General features: G+C 34.0%; 1 protein-coding gene across 4 annotated transcripts in view; it reads left to right on the top strand.

Moving 5' to 3' along the window:
* Nucleotides 1–16397, top strand: part of LOC126833283 (nucleolysin TIAR-like) — a 197786-nt gene extending 181389 nt beyond the window's left edge. For 3 of the 4 annotated variants that reach the window (XM_050564526.1, XM_050564529.1, XM_050564528.1), the window contains 4 exons: nucleotides 8701–8881; nucleotides 11045–11189; nucleotides 11296–11465; nucleotides 12515–16397. In XM_050564526.1, the coding sequence (XP_050420483.1) occupies nucleotides 8701–8881; nucleotides 11045–11189; nucleotides 11296–11465; nucleotides 12515–12785 (767 nt within the window). In that variant the 3' untranslated portion in view covers nucleotides 12786–16397. The remainder of the gene's footprint in view (nucleotides 1–8700; nucleotides 8882–11044; nucleotides 11190–11295; nucleotides 11466–12514) is intronic. The other variant, XM_050564527.1, reaches the window with a different exon arrangement.
* Nucleotides 16398–18321: the final 1924 nt, after the last annotated feature.

Raw genomic sequence — 18321 nt, 5'->3', positions numbered from 1 at the left:
TCTCCTTAAAATATTATTACAACCTCGTTCTATTACTTTGTCTGGAAAGATAAACTTCAAAGAAAAGAAAATACACGACGCTTATTTGCGCCGTTCCCAGATGTGTTGATCACGTTATTTGTTGAAAGAACTCATCAAAGCTTTTAATTAATCTAATCGATGGGTACCTAATTGATATTTCATGTAACACAACATAGTTATAATAACTATAGGTGACTTGGTGCCTTTTTGTTCCTACCTGCGCTCGACCTCTATTGTAATAACATTACTACTTTTATAATGAAAAAAAAATACAAAAAACACGATACTTGCTTTCGCGCTTTTTTACATTGTACACGATTAACCGTTTTTATTTATCAGTTTACTATTAACAGTTTTTAGAGTACTTTACCTGGATATTTTTATGAAAGTGTTTGCTAAATCAAACAAATTTTCTTGTTTTTTTTTTTAATTCATGGACTTTTTTTTCTCTGCGTGCTATGATAAATGAATCATTATATTTTCATCTCTCAGTTTTTTCTCTCTCTTTTTTTATTAAATAATATATTACGGAAACGACTTGTCCGGTTTTTATATTATGCTTAATTGGACCACAGCTGATTGTCTTGATATCTCCATTGTGCGGCGCGCCAATACTAATGGCATGAATAATTGGGAAGGAAATGAGTAAATTAAAATAATATAATAACTGTATTGTATACCTAGCGGAGAAAAAGTTTTTTGAATAGAAAAAAAATATTCGTAGCTGCTATACACACAATCCCTTGGCATCGGAGAGACCGCATATTATAAATACAATATAATAAAACGTATACACGCGGGGTGATGTTTAGTAATAATTATGAGATAGTCTCTTATAATGGCACATAAATAATTTTTTTTTTTTTTGTATGCATCATTAATCGCGCTAAATGTATATAATAGTTTATAAAAAATAGTTTAGCGTCGTTGGATTTCTTATTAAGGAATTTAGTAAAATAATTTCGGATTTTTCTAAATTATATTTTAGTTATTATTAAATACATTTTTGTCTCGATATTTGAAATTAATAATAACCATAAATCATCGGCCATCTCTCGACTACCCTGATCATTTGGAGCGCCAGTTTCGGTCAAAATTAAATGAAAAACAAACCGTGCAAGTTGCCAACTACCAAGAGAGCTGTTTTCGATTTCATATTTGTGTGTAATCTCCAATAGTAATTTGTCTTGAACGAGTGCACCGAATATCCTATTCTATATAAAGAGTTTCTAATGGATTTTTAATCGCCCTGCTCGCGTGCAAATAGTTGGCTCTTCGGTTTTTTTTTCTTGAGTTTGTTTTACTTATAAAAAAAAACAAAGTGAATACGTTTGTTGTCGGATCAAAAATAATACAATATTAGATTATTGAACCGTGCAAATAAAAATATTTTATTATATATATAATCCCACATTGTTAGTCAACCGTGTTAAACACTTTACTCTTTTGCGCCGATAAACGTTGGTCATTAATTACCGTTACTCGAAGGGAAATAATAACACTATTTGCTAGCTGATAAAATTTTAGCTACGGATTGGTTTTTTCAAAGTGGAAAGTTGTGTTCACAACGGCTTAGGACAACAGAAAAGTGTTTTCGGTGTTTTTGGAAACACCTCCCGATGAGAACGCGAAGGACACGCCATTATACTGTAGCCAGTCCCTTTTTGTACTATTTTTAAAAGTACACGGTGATTGGATAATAATTATTTTTTTAAATTTGACCGTGGAAATATTGAAAAATGTTCTCTCTTGGATGGCGAGTTATATAATAATATTTTTTTTAACAATACAAGACTCCCTGATGTCGGGCACGAGCTTTTGGATGCCGTGTACGTTTAATTTATTTTAAAAATAAGTTACACGCCACCACGTAGGGTAATGTATCGGACAAAACATGATATTGAGGGAAAACATAAATAAAAACGCGAACGTTTAATCTTGACTGGAAAACGTTGGCGCCCAAATTGTCTGTCTGCCAGATTAAATTTATGTTCCATATGTTTTGCCAAAAAAACCCCGTATACCATCTTTCGCAATAATATTCTTTCTGAGTTCCCTCACTCTCTTTCTCTCTCTATCTTTCTCAGCTCGTCTGACCCGCAGATCTCTGCCCGCTCCTGCTGCTCGGCCGTTATGCGAATTTTGCACCGATCCATCATGCAGTTATCATAACGAACAATCGTACATCCATCACCGCAATTATTATTATTACTTAAAATAGATTGTCCGTCCTGGAAAAATACTCTTATTTCCTTTTTTTTTATGTTTCCATATATTATATACATAAGTAAAGAAAAAATATGTTGATTCAATCTCGTGACAACCCGTAGTAGCACGATATGCGCGGTGCTGCCGTCCCTCGGGGGCACTACCGCCCCACCCCGCCCCTTCACACCTTTCCCCCGGCCGAAGAGAGCACACACATAGAGTATGTATATAGCATGCTGTTATAGTGCATATATTATTATTATTATTATTATACAAACATACTTAAGGGAAGGTGCGCAAGAACGTGAGTTTTACGGTGCAAATATAATAATATCTACATTTTCATCAACGTTCAGCCGGGCGAGGAAAAGTAAACGTGACATATGATAACCCCCTACCACACTGGTGGGGGGGGTGTGTTAGGGGGGTTTCACCTATCCAATAAATTCGCATTATTCCCTTTACCGACGTCTTTACACATAGATTACTACCCGTTCACTATATTATGTTACATTTACATTTCTACATAAATAATTGAAACTCAAAGCTTTCACCCCTAATAACAATAATTCCATTCAACCGAATCGACTTCATACTCAAATCACGTTTATGCAGTTTTTTTTCAGATATTTCACTTATGCGAATGTACTCAAACGACGGTTATATTTGCTATATAGTACATTGATTTACTTAAATTGACTCAACTTAAAAACCGTTCAACCGTTAGACTTTAATACTTAATATAACGGTCACATTATAACACTAACCGGTCGTTTCGGCCTAGCCAGCTAACCTACAGAACGGATTACAAACAAATATTTTTTTTTTACATTTTCCTACATTTGAAACTATCATAAAAGCTTGTGCGCCGAGCTTAACGGCCTTCGCGTTGTTTCAAAAACCAATAAAAAAAAAAAATCCATTTTCTCTACGGGATACCAAGAACATACCCTCAAGCTAAAACCCACAATAGGGTTCCAAAAATCAAGTTAGAGCATATATGTATATATCATACATGCACCACCCCTTTGACCAGCGTGATCGACACCACGGTTCCACGAAGTATTATAAACTCAAAAATTGAACCTATTCGTTGGTTTTTTTATAGAAAAAAATAATATTGAAGTGGTCAAATAATAAATAACTTACACACAATAAGTTATTATACTATGTTCGCGATAAGCATCTGGCCTAAATAACTATTTAAAACCGCATTAAAGAAAAATATAATCAAATTTCAATTTTTTTTTTCCTACATTAATTTACCGCCGTGGGTTTTCTGGGTGTATTATTATTATTAGTATTATTATACCTGCCTGCCGCACTAAATCCCCCTATTTCAAATTACCTTTTTTTTTTATTATTATTATTATAACGTCGCACGTTGAAAGAAAAAACACTTTCATGCATATTAATTCGTTTGGTTAATTATATAGTTTTGCGATAATGTATTTTTCCACTCTACCCCCCCCCCCCCTGGAGCTCGCCGAGGTCTAGCGTGCAAATCACAGTTATGAAAGTAAAAAAAAAACAGAGTTGAAAAATGCTCGTTTTCACCCCCCCCCCCCGTATCTTTGTTATATGAATATGTGTGTGTACAACCTAAATACAGAATAATATTTCAACGGTAGGCGCATACCCCTATAGTATACACATATATACTCGATGGCGACCGTAGAGGTAGGTAATTGTGAAAAATGGCGGTCGGCTAAGCGCAGCACAAAGAAATTAGACCGACGAGGATGGTATATAATAATTTAGACACTATATTATACGGCAACGTGTGCCCGACCGTGAGATTGATGGCAGACGTGTCGTTGCCGCCCGGAATGCGTCCCGAGGGATAGACGGGGAAATATAATAGTATATACAGCAATAATAACGGGACAGGAAGAAGCGGAGAAAGGACGACTGTGTTATAGAGGCAAGTCGAGAGGTTACATATTATTATCATTATGCACATCATTAGATACGGTGTGTGCCCTAACCCCCTTCTCACTGACTCCCCACCCCCGGCACACTTCTTATCCCACGACCACCAAGGATAATGACATTAAACCTGTCTCGTTTGTCGACGTCCTGTCAATATTATTAATATATTATCACGAGTATGATAATAATATTATAGTATATATGTGAGGCACGAAATCAAACAATAACAACAATTTATGTACGTACCTATATGAAGAATGAGAGAAACAGCGTTAATTCGATCAATTAACGACACATCTATAAGCAGTCGTTTAATTTGAATATTGTTTTGTATTTTTTAATATAAAAATACAATAAAAACAATATACGCTCTTTGCTTTTTTTTTTGTTTAGCTATCATAACAACACGTTTCCGAGATGAAATAATATATTTAAGTGTTTCGCGTTGCGTATGAAATTTAATTTCACTAATGTAAGATAAAACAACAATATTAAAATAGGGCCGTATTTTTTTTTTTTGTACTTGATCATTTACAATCATTTACGAAATGAGATTTTTCTTTTTTATACAAAACTCGATGCGTTTCCATAAAAGTGTAAAGAAAAAAAGAAAGAGAAAAACGCTTAAAAATTTGTATTTTTTTTTTTTTTGTAGCGCGACGTTATATTTTATTTAAGGCTTTTTTGTCGCAGTACACTGTACTTATTTACCTACCTATACTAATATTGAGTCCAACATAAAAATATAAACTTTACTTGTGAATTGAAATCGGATAAGTCAAATTCCCAAACAATTTTCAGAGCGAAATCATTTTTTACCACCAAAGCGGCCTTTACTCAGAAAGAAATGTGTACACTCTGAAGTAGGGTAGGGCCTATCCGGATATTTGGATATCCGAATTATCCGGATAATTCGGATACGGATATCCGAAATCCGGATAGTTTCGGATATTCATTTCATTTTTATAAGATAAATATACCTTAATAATATACAGTGTTTTTAAACATACCGAATAATAAAATAATGACACCTAATTAAATTTTACTATCACATGAATGATTTTTAGATATATCCGTGTCAGTGGTTGTTAACCGACTATTCAGACTCTTTGCAGAGTCCATCCTCGGGGTTGTCACGACTGTTTCGTAGCCGGTTAATAACCACTGACACGGATATATCTGAAAATCATCCACGTGATATTTCAACCCGTGAAAATTTCAAAAAATACATAAATTTGAGTACTCAAAAAAAATATATTCGGCTGGTTAAAAATTAAATGAATATCCGAAACTATTCGGATAGTTTTGGTTCTATGGAAAATTGAAATATTATTTGATATCCGGATAGTTGATCAATTATCCGGATATCCGTATCGGAATTATCCGGATATCCGCAAAATCCGAATTTTAGTCCCAACCCTACTCTGAAGCTTACATAAATTAGTCTGTATACATATTAAAATTGCTTAAAAAAACCGACAGCTATTTTCGATGAAGAATACCCAAAGTTAATTGCATATTATATTTTCAACGTCATTACCTGTATACTGATTAATAAGCTTCATCATCATACAGTTTCACTTTAACATAATAGTAATATAATATACGTTATCCTAAAGTTAATATTTTTTACACTTAAAGATTTATTAACAAAAAAACCCACTGTCGTAAAAAACAACCGTAAAATCCCCATATAACTCGCTGGCTAGTTAAAAATTAACTAATGCGGCAATCCGAATTTTGTTATCCTGACATTTTAACTAACTACAATATTAAAATAATAACAATAATAACGTTTACAGCACACCAAAGCGTTTTTACTTTTTATGTATTATAATGAAAAGTGAAAAACGTTCAATGTGAACAAGCGGAGAAAAGTGGTTTGCTCTATAGGAATATTATAAAGTATTTTTTTTTTTTTTTTTAACATCTTTTATTATAATTTTGATAATTAATAATATTTGGTATTGAGGTTAGTATATTCTTAAGCAGTCTATACTTACTATTATAAGGATTTTAGTGCTCTTATTCTGGTTTTCATAAAGTTTTTACTGGTGTGTTCGATGAATTATTGGAATTTGTATTACACGGCATATTGGCTTTTGTGTTTTTTTATAATGAACAGTTGCATAATATATGCTGTCCATTAAATATGCGACTCCGTTTGTAAATATATATATATTACTATCATTACTATTGATTAGTATTTATATTTACTTGTATCAGTGACGGTTTATATGGACGACAGACTAATATGGAACATAAATAGTTTATTCGTGAATTATGCACGCGTTTTACAATATTTAACATTATTACTTGACATAACACTGTTGTAATTAAACCCAGTCTAATGATAAATTATTAGGAGTCAATTAATCGTCGGGACGTTAGTACATATTTTATGATGTGCGCGTACACGACAAAGGGCCGTTAACTGTCTGACCGTTTTTGATTTACAAATAATTGGGTAAAGTTTTCATCAATACAAACGTGTCGATGGACTTTTACCAACGTGAAACGGCACAAAGCTAGTCGATTCGTTAGAATAACCTCTCTTGTTTCACACGTTGATCTACATAATATAATTTTTTTTTTTTCCAATATATTATTCAGTGTGATCGGAAAAATCGCTTGGAAACTGCCCACTCTACATTGTTTTCCAGTAGGCAGACACGTGTGCGTGCAAAATAATACACTACTAGACCTAAATAATATGTACTCGCAACGCAATTTATCATAAAATAGCTTCGTGTTCGCCGGCGGTGTATAATATGAATAATGTATTCGAATTAATTCGAAATTTGCCCCAGGACCGTCTGAACGTCTTGCACAGGGCAATTTCAAGGCGACCTGTAAATATTTTTCACATTATTTTTTTTTACCGCCGCCAATTTTATGCAGCCCATAAAAAGTATTACACACGAATCGGCACTTCTATAGTAGTATTCTATTACTGCTGACCTTCCGTTGCAGATAACAAACGCTACAATTATTGTTGAAGTTGTATAAAAATATATATAATATATGATATATTATGTTAAAACTATACAAGCAGTGCTCGAATTTGGAAAACAAAAGTAGGGGAACGTTACAATTTCTGAAAAATAGCTGGGGCACTCAGTACTTGACTATTTATTTATTTTACACTACAACGACTTGAGAAATTATGACGTTTGAACAAGTACGGTTTTGGCGCACATATCTACCGATATAGCAAAATATATTATATAAATCAATTACTTTGAGGTTGTTCTCACCGAGTTTGATTGTTTTCCTCTCTATTTTTCCCTCCTTCGGTCGTTGTCAAAAATGGCAAGATAAACATTAAAAAAATATATCATTATATACCGCCCACACACACACACACATACACACGTGTGAATAACGTGCGTTGGTTTTTCATCGTCGCGCATCCCCGGCGGAATTTAAATTTCCGAGTTAAAGAACCCCCGAAGTTTTACGACCTCATAAATCTTTTAGAAATTATATATACATAAATATGTGTGCGGTGCGCCCACAGTAACACGGCCGGGAATTGCGGTAAAACAACATATTTTTATTTAAAACGTACTATTATGATACACAAGAACGAGCTGCGTGGTGACACGATATGAGAAAACCGTCTGCAGTGGAAAAATTATTTAAAAAAAACCCAACGTCAGAGTAAAGTCTCGGGTGGATTGGGTCCAGTCAGAAACAAAATATGTTCTAGATTGCAAGACTCACCAAACAACGCAAGTTATTTTTCGTATAACAAGAAGCGTTGAAAAATGTAAATTTAAATTTTGTAATAATGAAGGGGACTGTAACTGTAACTGTTTTTAGAAGAAATTCCCATTTGTATTACATGACAAAATATTATGTTATGCATAAGAAAACTTATGGCGTTGTCCACTAGGCGGCGCTGTTGTATATTTCATCGTTTGCACAATATCGTGTATGGGTTTTGTGTGCCGGAGAAAATAGCCATTACACACGGACAATTTGCTAATTGGTCGCGTGTAAATGCACCGAATGCACTCACTCGGTTTAATGTAAAGAGTAAAACGGCTTTAATCGTCGACTTATAACGTTGTATGTACCACGGATATGTGCTCGGGTCGTTGGCCATTGCGGAGAGCTCCACGTACGCCCCTTGCTCCTGCTCGTTATATTATCTAGTAATTGATTATATTATTCGATTCCCTTTTGTTTTTTGTCGCCGACGAGACCACCCTACAGCGTGCGCGTTCGTTGATGTTTTTCCCCGGTGTGTTCACTGGCTCGTGCACGACAAGAAAGTGCCCCCGGGGTGTTGTGTCGGCGAAATTACCCACTGTCACAAACACACGCCACCACCACCACTGAACCAGACTCGTGTCTGAATGCTATTATACGGTTAATATTGTGACAGTACATTCGTAGTAGACAATAATAATATGTTTGATGCGGCATAAATCGCTCAGACAATAGATCTTGCATAGAGTTATTTTTGACTATAGAGTGTACCTGCACTGAGTTTGCGTTTACTGATCTGTGTGTACCGTTTATCTGTTTTAGCTAATACCAAGCCTTTGACTTTCGACGAAGTGTACAATCAATCGAGTCCGACCAACTGCACGGTGTACTGCGGTGGTCTGACCAGTGGACTCACCGACGAACTGGTACAAAAAACGTTTGCCCCGTTCGGTAACATCCAGGAAATTCGGGTGTTCAAAGACAAGGGCTACGCGTTTGTCCGGTAAGTAAACACTTGTGATAATTGCCATAACCTACCCATTGAACGATAGCATGTTTGCCGACATCATAACATAAATCATATGATTTGAAAAATTAACTTGATTTTCGAATTCGCGTGAGCTTGCCTCGAGAACGCGTTGACTAATAAATTAAAATAAACGATGGCGTTCCTTATGGCTAGAAAACGCTAATGGAAATCAATGAACCGAGAGTCAGAAAATTAGAAATAATATCCTTGTCAAATTTCAATACACGATCGATCAGTTGGTAATAACGAAAAACAATTCGGAAGTAATGCATTACACTCTAGTGCATTGAACACACATTGCATATATAGAACGCGCATTGCCTATAATACAAGTAGGCTGTTTATGAAAATGTGGGAGGCCGCCATATTTTGAATAGTTGTTGCTTTTTTTCATGATAGATATTGTTTTTTTCCATGTTTTATTGAGTACACACAGCTATATACTATAAAGTTGATTGCTAACTAGTGATAAGAATTGAAGTCGACGTCGGCCATTTTTGTATGATTCATATGTGTATAAATTAATATGTATATATATATATATATACGTGATTCTATCCAAACAACTTGTAATTGTTGTAACAGTTATAAACATGTGATAAAGATATATTTCAACCCATTTACGCATTCCATAATAAATTGAGTTCAGTGCTCGATGAGAATAACCACAACGACAACCGTTTGTGTTTAATCAAATAAGAGGTTGACTTTAGTTTAGGCACTTGCTCCGGACCAATTGACCTATATATTATTTATTTGGTGTGTATTTTCATATTATTATTGTCCACCCCTGTAAATTTTACTGCTTTTTTATATTATGCCTTCTTTTGGGATTCGTCGAAAAACCATTTACTACCGTCCATGTCGAAGCTGTATAAGACGAATCATTTACACACTATGCTTAAGGCGGTGGCCAGGCGTAAAATGATTGAAAAATATACCGAGACAATAGAAACGTTAATCAGTCGGCTCAAGCGTGAAAACATTAAGCTCTCACTGCACTTGGCCGCTGTTGTATATATAAAATACACTTTCGCAGTTTTGAATAACCTTTTAATTTCTATAACCCCTTTTTTAGCGTGTCGGCCGTTAAAACACTGCCAAGAGAGGAGCACGACTTAATCGAATTAACGCAGATTTTCAAATGAAAACTAAATTCATTACGGGCACGCCGAGTTTTGTTTTAATGGCTCTTCCGTTCGTTTCCGCAGCTAGTACCACAGCTATTAATACGGGCCGAGATAACGGGCTATACTGTATTGTATATAATCATATATAAACCATTTACGGCAATTACAATGTGTGTGTGTGTATATATATATATATATTACAAGTATCGCGTATAAGCACAGCGCTAATAGTATTATTTTTAACGATTCATTGTGTTTTTTGGCCACTGAAAGTAGCTAAAAAATGCGCGTCTTGTTCTCAGGGTGGCAAATTCGCATACATGACTTACCATATTAGTGTTGATTTTCTCCGGTTGAATATCTCCTCGGAGCATGCTCAAGCCTTTATGTTTCGCATTTCGCCTTGGTCGGATTGCATTGCCGGTTTGCCCAAGTTAAAATATTCATGTGGAATCGTCCCAAGACGCGGACAGAGTTAAAAAAGTCCATAACCTTATTTACCGTGTGCCGGCATAAGGTCGGACCGTGTTTACCGGCCCGTATGTAGATATTATACATATTACATGGCTGACGGGTTTCTCCTAACGGTCTTTCGTCCGCAAGTTTTGGATACAGCATTTCCCTCTATACACGTACATATATACATACTTATGTAGATATATAATATTATGTATACACGGTCTGCCGGCCAATTGTTAACGGATTAAGAATGCATCCCCGGACTTGACTATGTGTACACACTGCGTACGGTCACGTGTATTTATTATTAATATATGTATATTATGTATGCGTCTGTGTGCATATGTTATTTAAACAAAAATAGTATACAAACACAGCCCGTTTCCGTGTCTGTGCACTTTCGAGGGTATATAGTCTACAACCGAGTAGGCTCTCTCAATAGTTTAACGACACGTTAATAATATTATTCAAGAGCCGAACCGGCTTTCGTATCAAAGCCATCGATATCTTTGTATTATATTTTATGATATTTTTTTTTGTTTTCCAGTTTTGCTACCAAGGAATCCGCCACGCACGCCATCGTGGCCGTGCACAACACCGACATCAACGGTCAACCGGTCAAGTGTTCGTGGGGAAAAGAATCCGGCGAACCCATCGTCTCTCAAAACACGTCGCAGGTGTGCTCGTCCCAGGTAATAATCCCTCGTCCTCAGTTATCGATATTGAAAACAAATTGTGTTGGTAAAGCTTGTGTCTATTTGCTAATTTTTTCGAAACGTGCTTTGGTTTTTTAAACAGGCGGCGCTCAACAGCACACAGTTTCCGTACACCGCGGCCGCGTACGGTCAACAGTTGGGTTACTGGTACCCCCAGAGCTATCCGGCCACACAATTACAGGGCCAGTTCCTGCAGGGCGTGCAAGGTTACACTTACGGGCAATTCGGCTACCAGCAAGCCGGTTATCTCGGGTAAGTCGACCACCGTTAACCATGATTAAACACAGTACTGTTAGAACAAAACAGAGCTATTCGCCGTGCCTCCCCCCCCCCTTACATTGTTGGGACCAACAACGATTATCGTCCTATCAGCAACATTAAGACTATCTCAAAATCGATTAAGTAAAATCCTTTAAAAATTTCCATATTTCAGTTACCCACTCTGAACGCCTGTTACTTTATTTAAATTAATTTTGTATGCATACTTAAGTTGTATTAACATTGTAAGCAATAAGAAGTAACTATATTTTATAAAATGCCTACAAAAAAGAAAGACCTATTAAAGTTAAAATATTTAGGTACATTATATATAAAGAGAAACTTTTATATACAAAAATATATTTTTATTATAAAGCGACTCCTCAATCAGTTGCTTGAAAGTTGAAACATAGCTATGCCTTATTTTGCAAAAACCATTTAAATTATCGATCTATAAAAATATGTTTTGTGTGTAAAAAACCGAGAGCCCTGTATAAAAGTCAAGGAGTGCTAACCGTTTCTAGTGACTATACCCCGAATTGTGCTGATGCTTATTCGATTATTTTCAACCCTCATTTTCATCCGTCGTTGCTGATCTCGTCACTGCAGATGTTTCTTTTGTCCTAAATGACACTTTTTTGTTACCAAACACGCCTGTTGTCTCTCTTGCCATCATCACACTTGGCAGTAATTTGCTCCACTAGCCCCGTTTTTTCGATTTGTTCATTCTATCACAGTGTACCTCTGATCCCAATCGCTTAAATTCATTGACTCCGCTTCCACCTGCATTCGAGCACACAATGGCTCGAAGGCAACCATTAGGTAACCGTAACCAAAAATATATTTTCAAGATAAGAGAAGGGAAAAAAGAGACGAGTGTAGATGCGGGGGATAACTCAAACACAAGGCTCAAGCGAGTTGCCTCTTTTGATTGGCTACCGACTCGTTGGCCACATTTGATTGGCTACCCTCTGCCCCCGGCCTCCTTGCACGGTATATCAGGGTGATTTTCTAACGACTTTTGTTGTCGGGTGTGTCCACAGACGGATGGGAATGCAAGCGTTGCCGACGGGCGCCACAACCGCGTGGACCCAGCCTGGTGCCCTGCAGCCCGGCCAGCAGATCGCCTCCGCCGTGGCGGCCCAACAGTCGGCACCGGCTCCCGCTCCGCCGCCGGCAGCCGCTGCCATGATACCAGCCTATCCGACGCTGCACCAGTTTCAGGTAAAACATCCACCGGTGCCATGGGGCATGTACGAGCATCACGGTTACGACACCAACGAGCTTTCAATTTTGAAAATGGCCACTTCGTGAACCCAACAATCGCCGACCGTATCGCACGAACATAGATTGACGCTACGCTGATATTATTATTACTAAAAAAAAAAAAAAAAAAATTACCGCTAATGCATTGTCAAAAAACACATAAAACAAAAATTGTTATAAGACAAACACCTCCTTGCACAACATATTATTATCGTCGTATCGTCCTCCCCGCTATAATATAATATGTATGATTTAATTAGTACACGCGATTCAACCGTAAACCAAAGTTTAGCCAATTATTATTATTATTATTTGAGAGGAAAAAAAAATATTATTTACGTTTTAGCTAAGAAAAAAAATCGAATAATATTTTTTTTTTATTAGGCATTTTTTATAAATATATATATATTATATATAGATTACTATTATCGTATTATTAAAATATATTATAATATATGTTAACGGCGAACGTTTTCTCCCCGAAAGCACTTTCCGACAGTATAGTACAAAGCAACGAACGCGTCAAAAACAGATGTGGGCAAAATACATACATACATACATACATAATATTATTATGTCGTACCTACAGGTACAAAAACAATGATGTTGTCAGGAGACGTGACGGGGGCGAACGGTCTGCATGGTACACTCTTGTGTGGGGAAATCCGATTATATTATTGAGAGACAATCACTTTTTCCTGACAAACGGTTGTTTGTCGTAGCCTAACCTGCTGATTGTGACGCGTTCAGTTGACTAGATCGGATTATTTAAAACCGTTTTTGAGCAATCACTACATACGTAAACAAACCAAAAAAAAAAACCAGTCGTTTTTTATTAATTATTATTATTATTATTATTTTTTTTTTTTTATTTATTTAGCGTCTTTTTGTTTATCGTTAACAAACAATAATATTATTTTATAACGTTGTTATAGCTGTTGTCTTCTCCACTCTCCCTTATAAAAAAAAAAACGTTTAACGCGCGTCTGTTGAGTTTTTTTTTATTAACACTATATTATTATTATAATATTACTATCGCAGATTTTATAATTTAACGTATTTTTAGACGGACCAAATGGACGCATTTGAGTGTGTTTAGGTTTGCACAGGAAATCGATTTGGGTCCTAATCATATTATTACATTATTGCACATGCAAATAAACTACACATTATCATAAAAAAAAAACAGTGGTTTCGGCGACACTTCCAGGCAGATTGCTATCGAAAATCCGAGGCTGCATCGCACACTATCATGACAGATCTGAAAACACACAAATGCGTTTTGCCGCCGTCGCTGTCGGGGTGAAAATTATTGTTATCGTCCGTCCGATATCAATAGCTATAATTGGTATATAATAGTGTGTTGTTATAATATTATTAACAATATATTATTAGCATATACTAAATGAGCGCCGACCATAGTTACGGCTGGCACTCGACAGACCCGACAGCGTACGGACGACGGGTACCTACCCGACCCGAATTGCCAAATGTATTTGTTTGTTTGTATTTTTTTTTTCGTTTTAACATTTGAAATAATACAAAATATAAGGGCAATGATGTGTGGTTTGCAGATAGCCGACGAAGAGTGGCTCACGCCGAGCCTGCTGGTCTGAGGACGACTGAATTGTGGAGCCCAAAAACGCGATACGATTATTCTTCCAAACTCATCCGCCATCTACTACGTACATTGTCAAGCCAATCAAATTAACGATATCCCGAAAGCCCTACCAACGTGTACCGACCGAAAAATTGTACATAAATCATATGCGGGCACCGAACAAAAAAATTTAATAACTATATTATATAAAAATTAAAAATTGAAAAACAACAACAATTATTATTGTTTTATACTACTATATAAAATTATTATTATTAATAGCCGGTGATAATTTATTAGATAATATGCAGCTATATAGACATAAACATAATACAGTACATATTTAGGCATGTTTACCCGAAGGGCCCCGTCGTTTAGCTATATCGGTAGCCAACTACTATTAAAAAAAAACGTAACATATCATCGATACGAGTGATGAAGAATTGTGATAAAAAAAAATTCGATAACAAATTAAAAAAAAAAAAAAAAATTAAATGATAACGGAAATTTAAATACTAATAATTTAGTTAAAACGTTGATAAAGGATACTAAAATGTATTGCGCTTACATGCTCAAAAACAATTATAGTATTTGATTTATATATATTGTGTTATAAAAAGTGTAGGGTATCGATTGCCAAACAATTTTTTTATACAAAATTATATATTTTAATTATGCCAACGTTTTCCCTCTGATTTTTCGTTCTACATCAATTAAAAACACTATTTCGCATAAGACGGCTCCAAGAAATTAAAACAACAATACAATATAATATAATATGACCGTTTTAGTCTTCGATAATATGGTTGCTATATTTTATTTGTAAACGATCATTACAACTTGTATTACAGAACTGTCATGTTGACAAGGCATACTTACTTATCCTATGATTTCACATTGAATTGATATTATTCGCTACGATCCGCTATATTAGTCCAGTTTTGTAATATATATATACCAAATATATAAAAATAATATATACTTAAAATTAATTTATGTATAGAACGAGCTGTTTTCATTTTTATAGAATGTTGAAATATGAAAATACATTATATTATTATTCAATTATTATTCCTATTATTACTATTATTGCTATTATTATTATGATTATGTTGTGTTATGTTTGTCTGTGTTTTTTTGCCTACTTATATATAATAGAATAAAATATTAATATTATTAAGGTACTCCGATAAAAAAAAAATCATTTCCTGTGCTCAACAATACACTCACGCCGTCTGCCTTTTTACATCTGATCACCGCTTTTTCATAAATCTAAAAATTAAGCTGTGTTTTTTTTTTCGACGACCCCTTAGGATGAATTAGATTATTTTAGATTATTTAGTTTAATGTCGCAAAAAAAAAATGCAGATCGTACACTCATTGTAATTAAAATAATTTTTTAAGCGAAAGCGGTTGTTTGCCCGAACCGTAGTTACGGTGTAGCTTAAAACAAAACTATAATAATTAGCTGTAAAAATAAATTAAAATTATAATTATGTTAATAATATTATTAGAAAAAAAAATCAAACAACAATAAACGATATAAAATTTTTAAAAAAATAACCGTGTAAATAACTATTACAATTATTATTATTATTATAATTATTATAATATACTATCGAGGATTGATAAATAATCTTAGGATAAACCAAAGCGTAATGTTTAAGTCTAGCGCGTAAGTTTTACACTGGTTTACCAGACAAGTCATAATATTATTCTTATTATTATTATTATTATTATCGAGTTATAAGAAAAAAACATTGTACATTAACGACTAGGTTAACCTACGAATAACGATAAGTATAGTGTTATTATTCAAAAAAATAAAATTAAAAATCATTAGCTGTTAGTCTTTTAGAGTTAATATACTATAATTTATATGATTATAACTATTACTACATTGTAACATTGTATTACATTATTATACACGTTGTGCAAGTACCATTGCGTGTAGGTACTGGAAATCTAACAAGACAACGTTAACTTGGCGTTTGGCCAGAAAATAAATCACATTTTCTTTTCGAAAACCGACCATTTCCGGTGCACCCCCCCCCCCCCCCGAGTAAGTTTAATAGTATGTTAAACTTAGTCGATAAAACCATTCTCGACACCTCTACATAATGTTGTCCCGTTATTGAAAATCACCATAACGTTTTTGGAGTAGGTACGATCAGGGTGTTCATGTTGAATTATTTTTTATAACACAATTATTATAATATTCGGACGCGCCGAAAGCGATATTAACACATACAAAAAACACACATAAGTAAACCGCGAGATCTCATATGTGATAAATAATAATAATATGTTGTGTTATCGATCAATATCGACAAATCGCAATGTAACACATTCCAATCGAATCGTTGATCAAAAGTACTTTAGTTTACTATTATTATTTAACCGTTTATTTTTTACTATATTTTGTATTGGCAGTACTACCTACGTCATTAATTTATGAAATAATATATAAATATACATATACATACACACGGGTGTAATAATGTATGTATTTCTACCAGAACACCACGACAGCACTCTATGATAGTAGTAATCCTTATATTGTGTATCGAATATAATGTATTATCGTTGTTATACTAATCGTAATTACACATAATGTATTATAACTACAATTACAATTATTGTATTACTATTAACGTAAAATATTATTATTATAATAATAATAATAATATGTAGTATCTATAAAATATTATGATAAGGATAAAAAAATAAAACATATTATTTAGACAGATTATGCATAATAATGTTACAGTTTAAACAATAACAATTAACAAATTAAGAATATTTAAAATTAACAACTATTATAATAACATGTACGTATATGTGTATAATAATATATTATGATAAGTATATAAGTGTGTGCGCGTGTATATGCATACCATATTATATATATATATATATATATATATATATATATATATTGTATTTTATGTATGTACACAGTGTGAAACGTGTAATAAAATTGTATAATTTCGCGAATAGGTACTTGTCATTATTGTATATTTGAGAATAATAATAATGTAAAATCTTAAAGTTGAATGAATTAATGTAAAAAAAAAATTAAAACTAAAAAAAAAATTATGTAATTTTTATTAGTTTAACATATTATATAATATGTATAAATTATATGTAATATGTAAATTGACGGGCGGATGGAATAGTTACATGTGTATGTATTAATTTATTCGACGACATGACAAGTCATATATATGTAAAATAATAACCAGTAAACGTTTTTTTAGCATCTCGTACGGAGGAAAAAAATTGTAGCAAAAATAAAAAAATAGATATTAAATTAATGTTAGTTAGATTGTTGCTGAAACGATTATTTATATATGATAAAAACCAAACACGTGTGTAGGTATCGTAATGTAATATTATTGTTAATATGTTACAAAGATACATATTATTATGATAAATTATAGTGATTGAAAATTAATTATTAAGTTATTATATAGCGAAAATAAAAGCTGACATAATATATGGAATAAAAATATATAAAAATAAAATGTTGTTGTGAACAAAAAGTGTTTTCTTTGTACTAAATTTCCTATTCTTATTTCATTTTTCTTATACTCCAGTCACAGGCAACAGTGCGTGCAGACTGCAGTAACGAGGTCGTATACAGGTCCTATACCTAAGTATATTATATCCTGCGGATATTCATTTTTGTCCATTGAAAATGAAAGTTTATACATTTGCACACATATGTGTGTGTGTGCTATATGTTGTTTAATGAAAACGAGAAGCGTGACGCAGAAAACGCCCTTGAACGGTGTACTTACGAGGGTCATGATGGTGATAGATCACCCCCAACGACCTACTTAATTTTTTTCTCTCCCAAATCGTGTATAATGTTACATATGATTTAAATACGACAGCAATAACCGAAATATAATATGCCGTTTCTCGATGGTATTGTTGTACTGGATATGTACATTCAAATATAATATAAATATGTACATT

This window comes from Adelges cooleyi, unplaced genomic scaffold (assembly GCF_023614345.1).
Source record: "Adelges cooleyi isolate 19-005CV unplaced genomic scaffold, UGA_ACOO_1.1 ACOO_flye_CR_arks_rails_tigmint_CR_PRNA_2, whole genome shotgun sequence".
NCBI classification, from domain to species: domain Eukaryota; kingdom Metazoa; phylum Arthropoda; class Insecta; order Hemiptera; family Adelgidae; genus Adelges; species Adelges cooleyi.
Note: the sequence above shows the minus strand (reverse complement) of the source record. Positions and strands in the feature narration are given on the sequence as shown.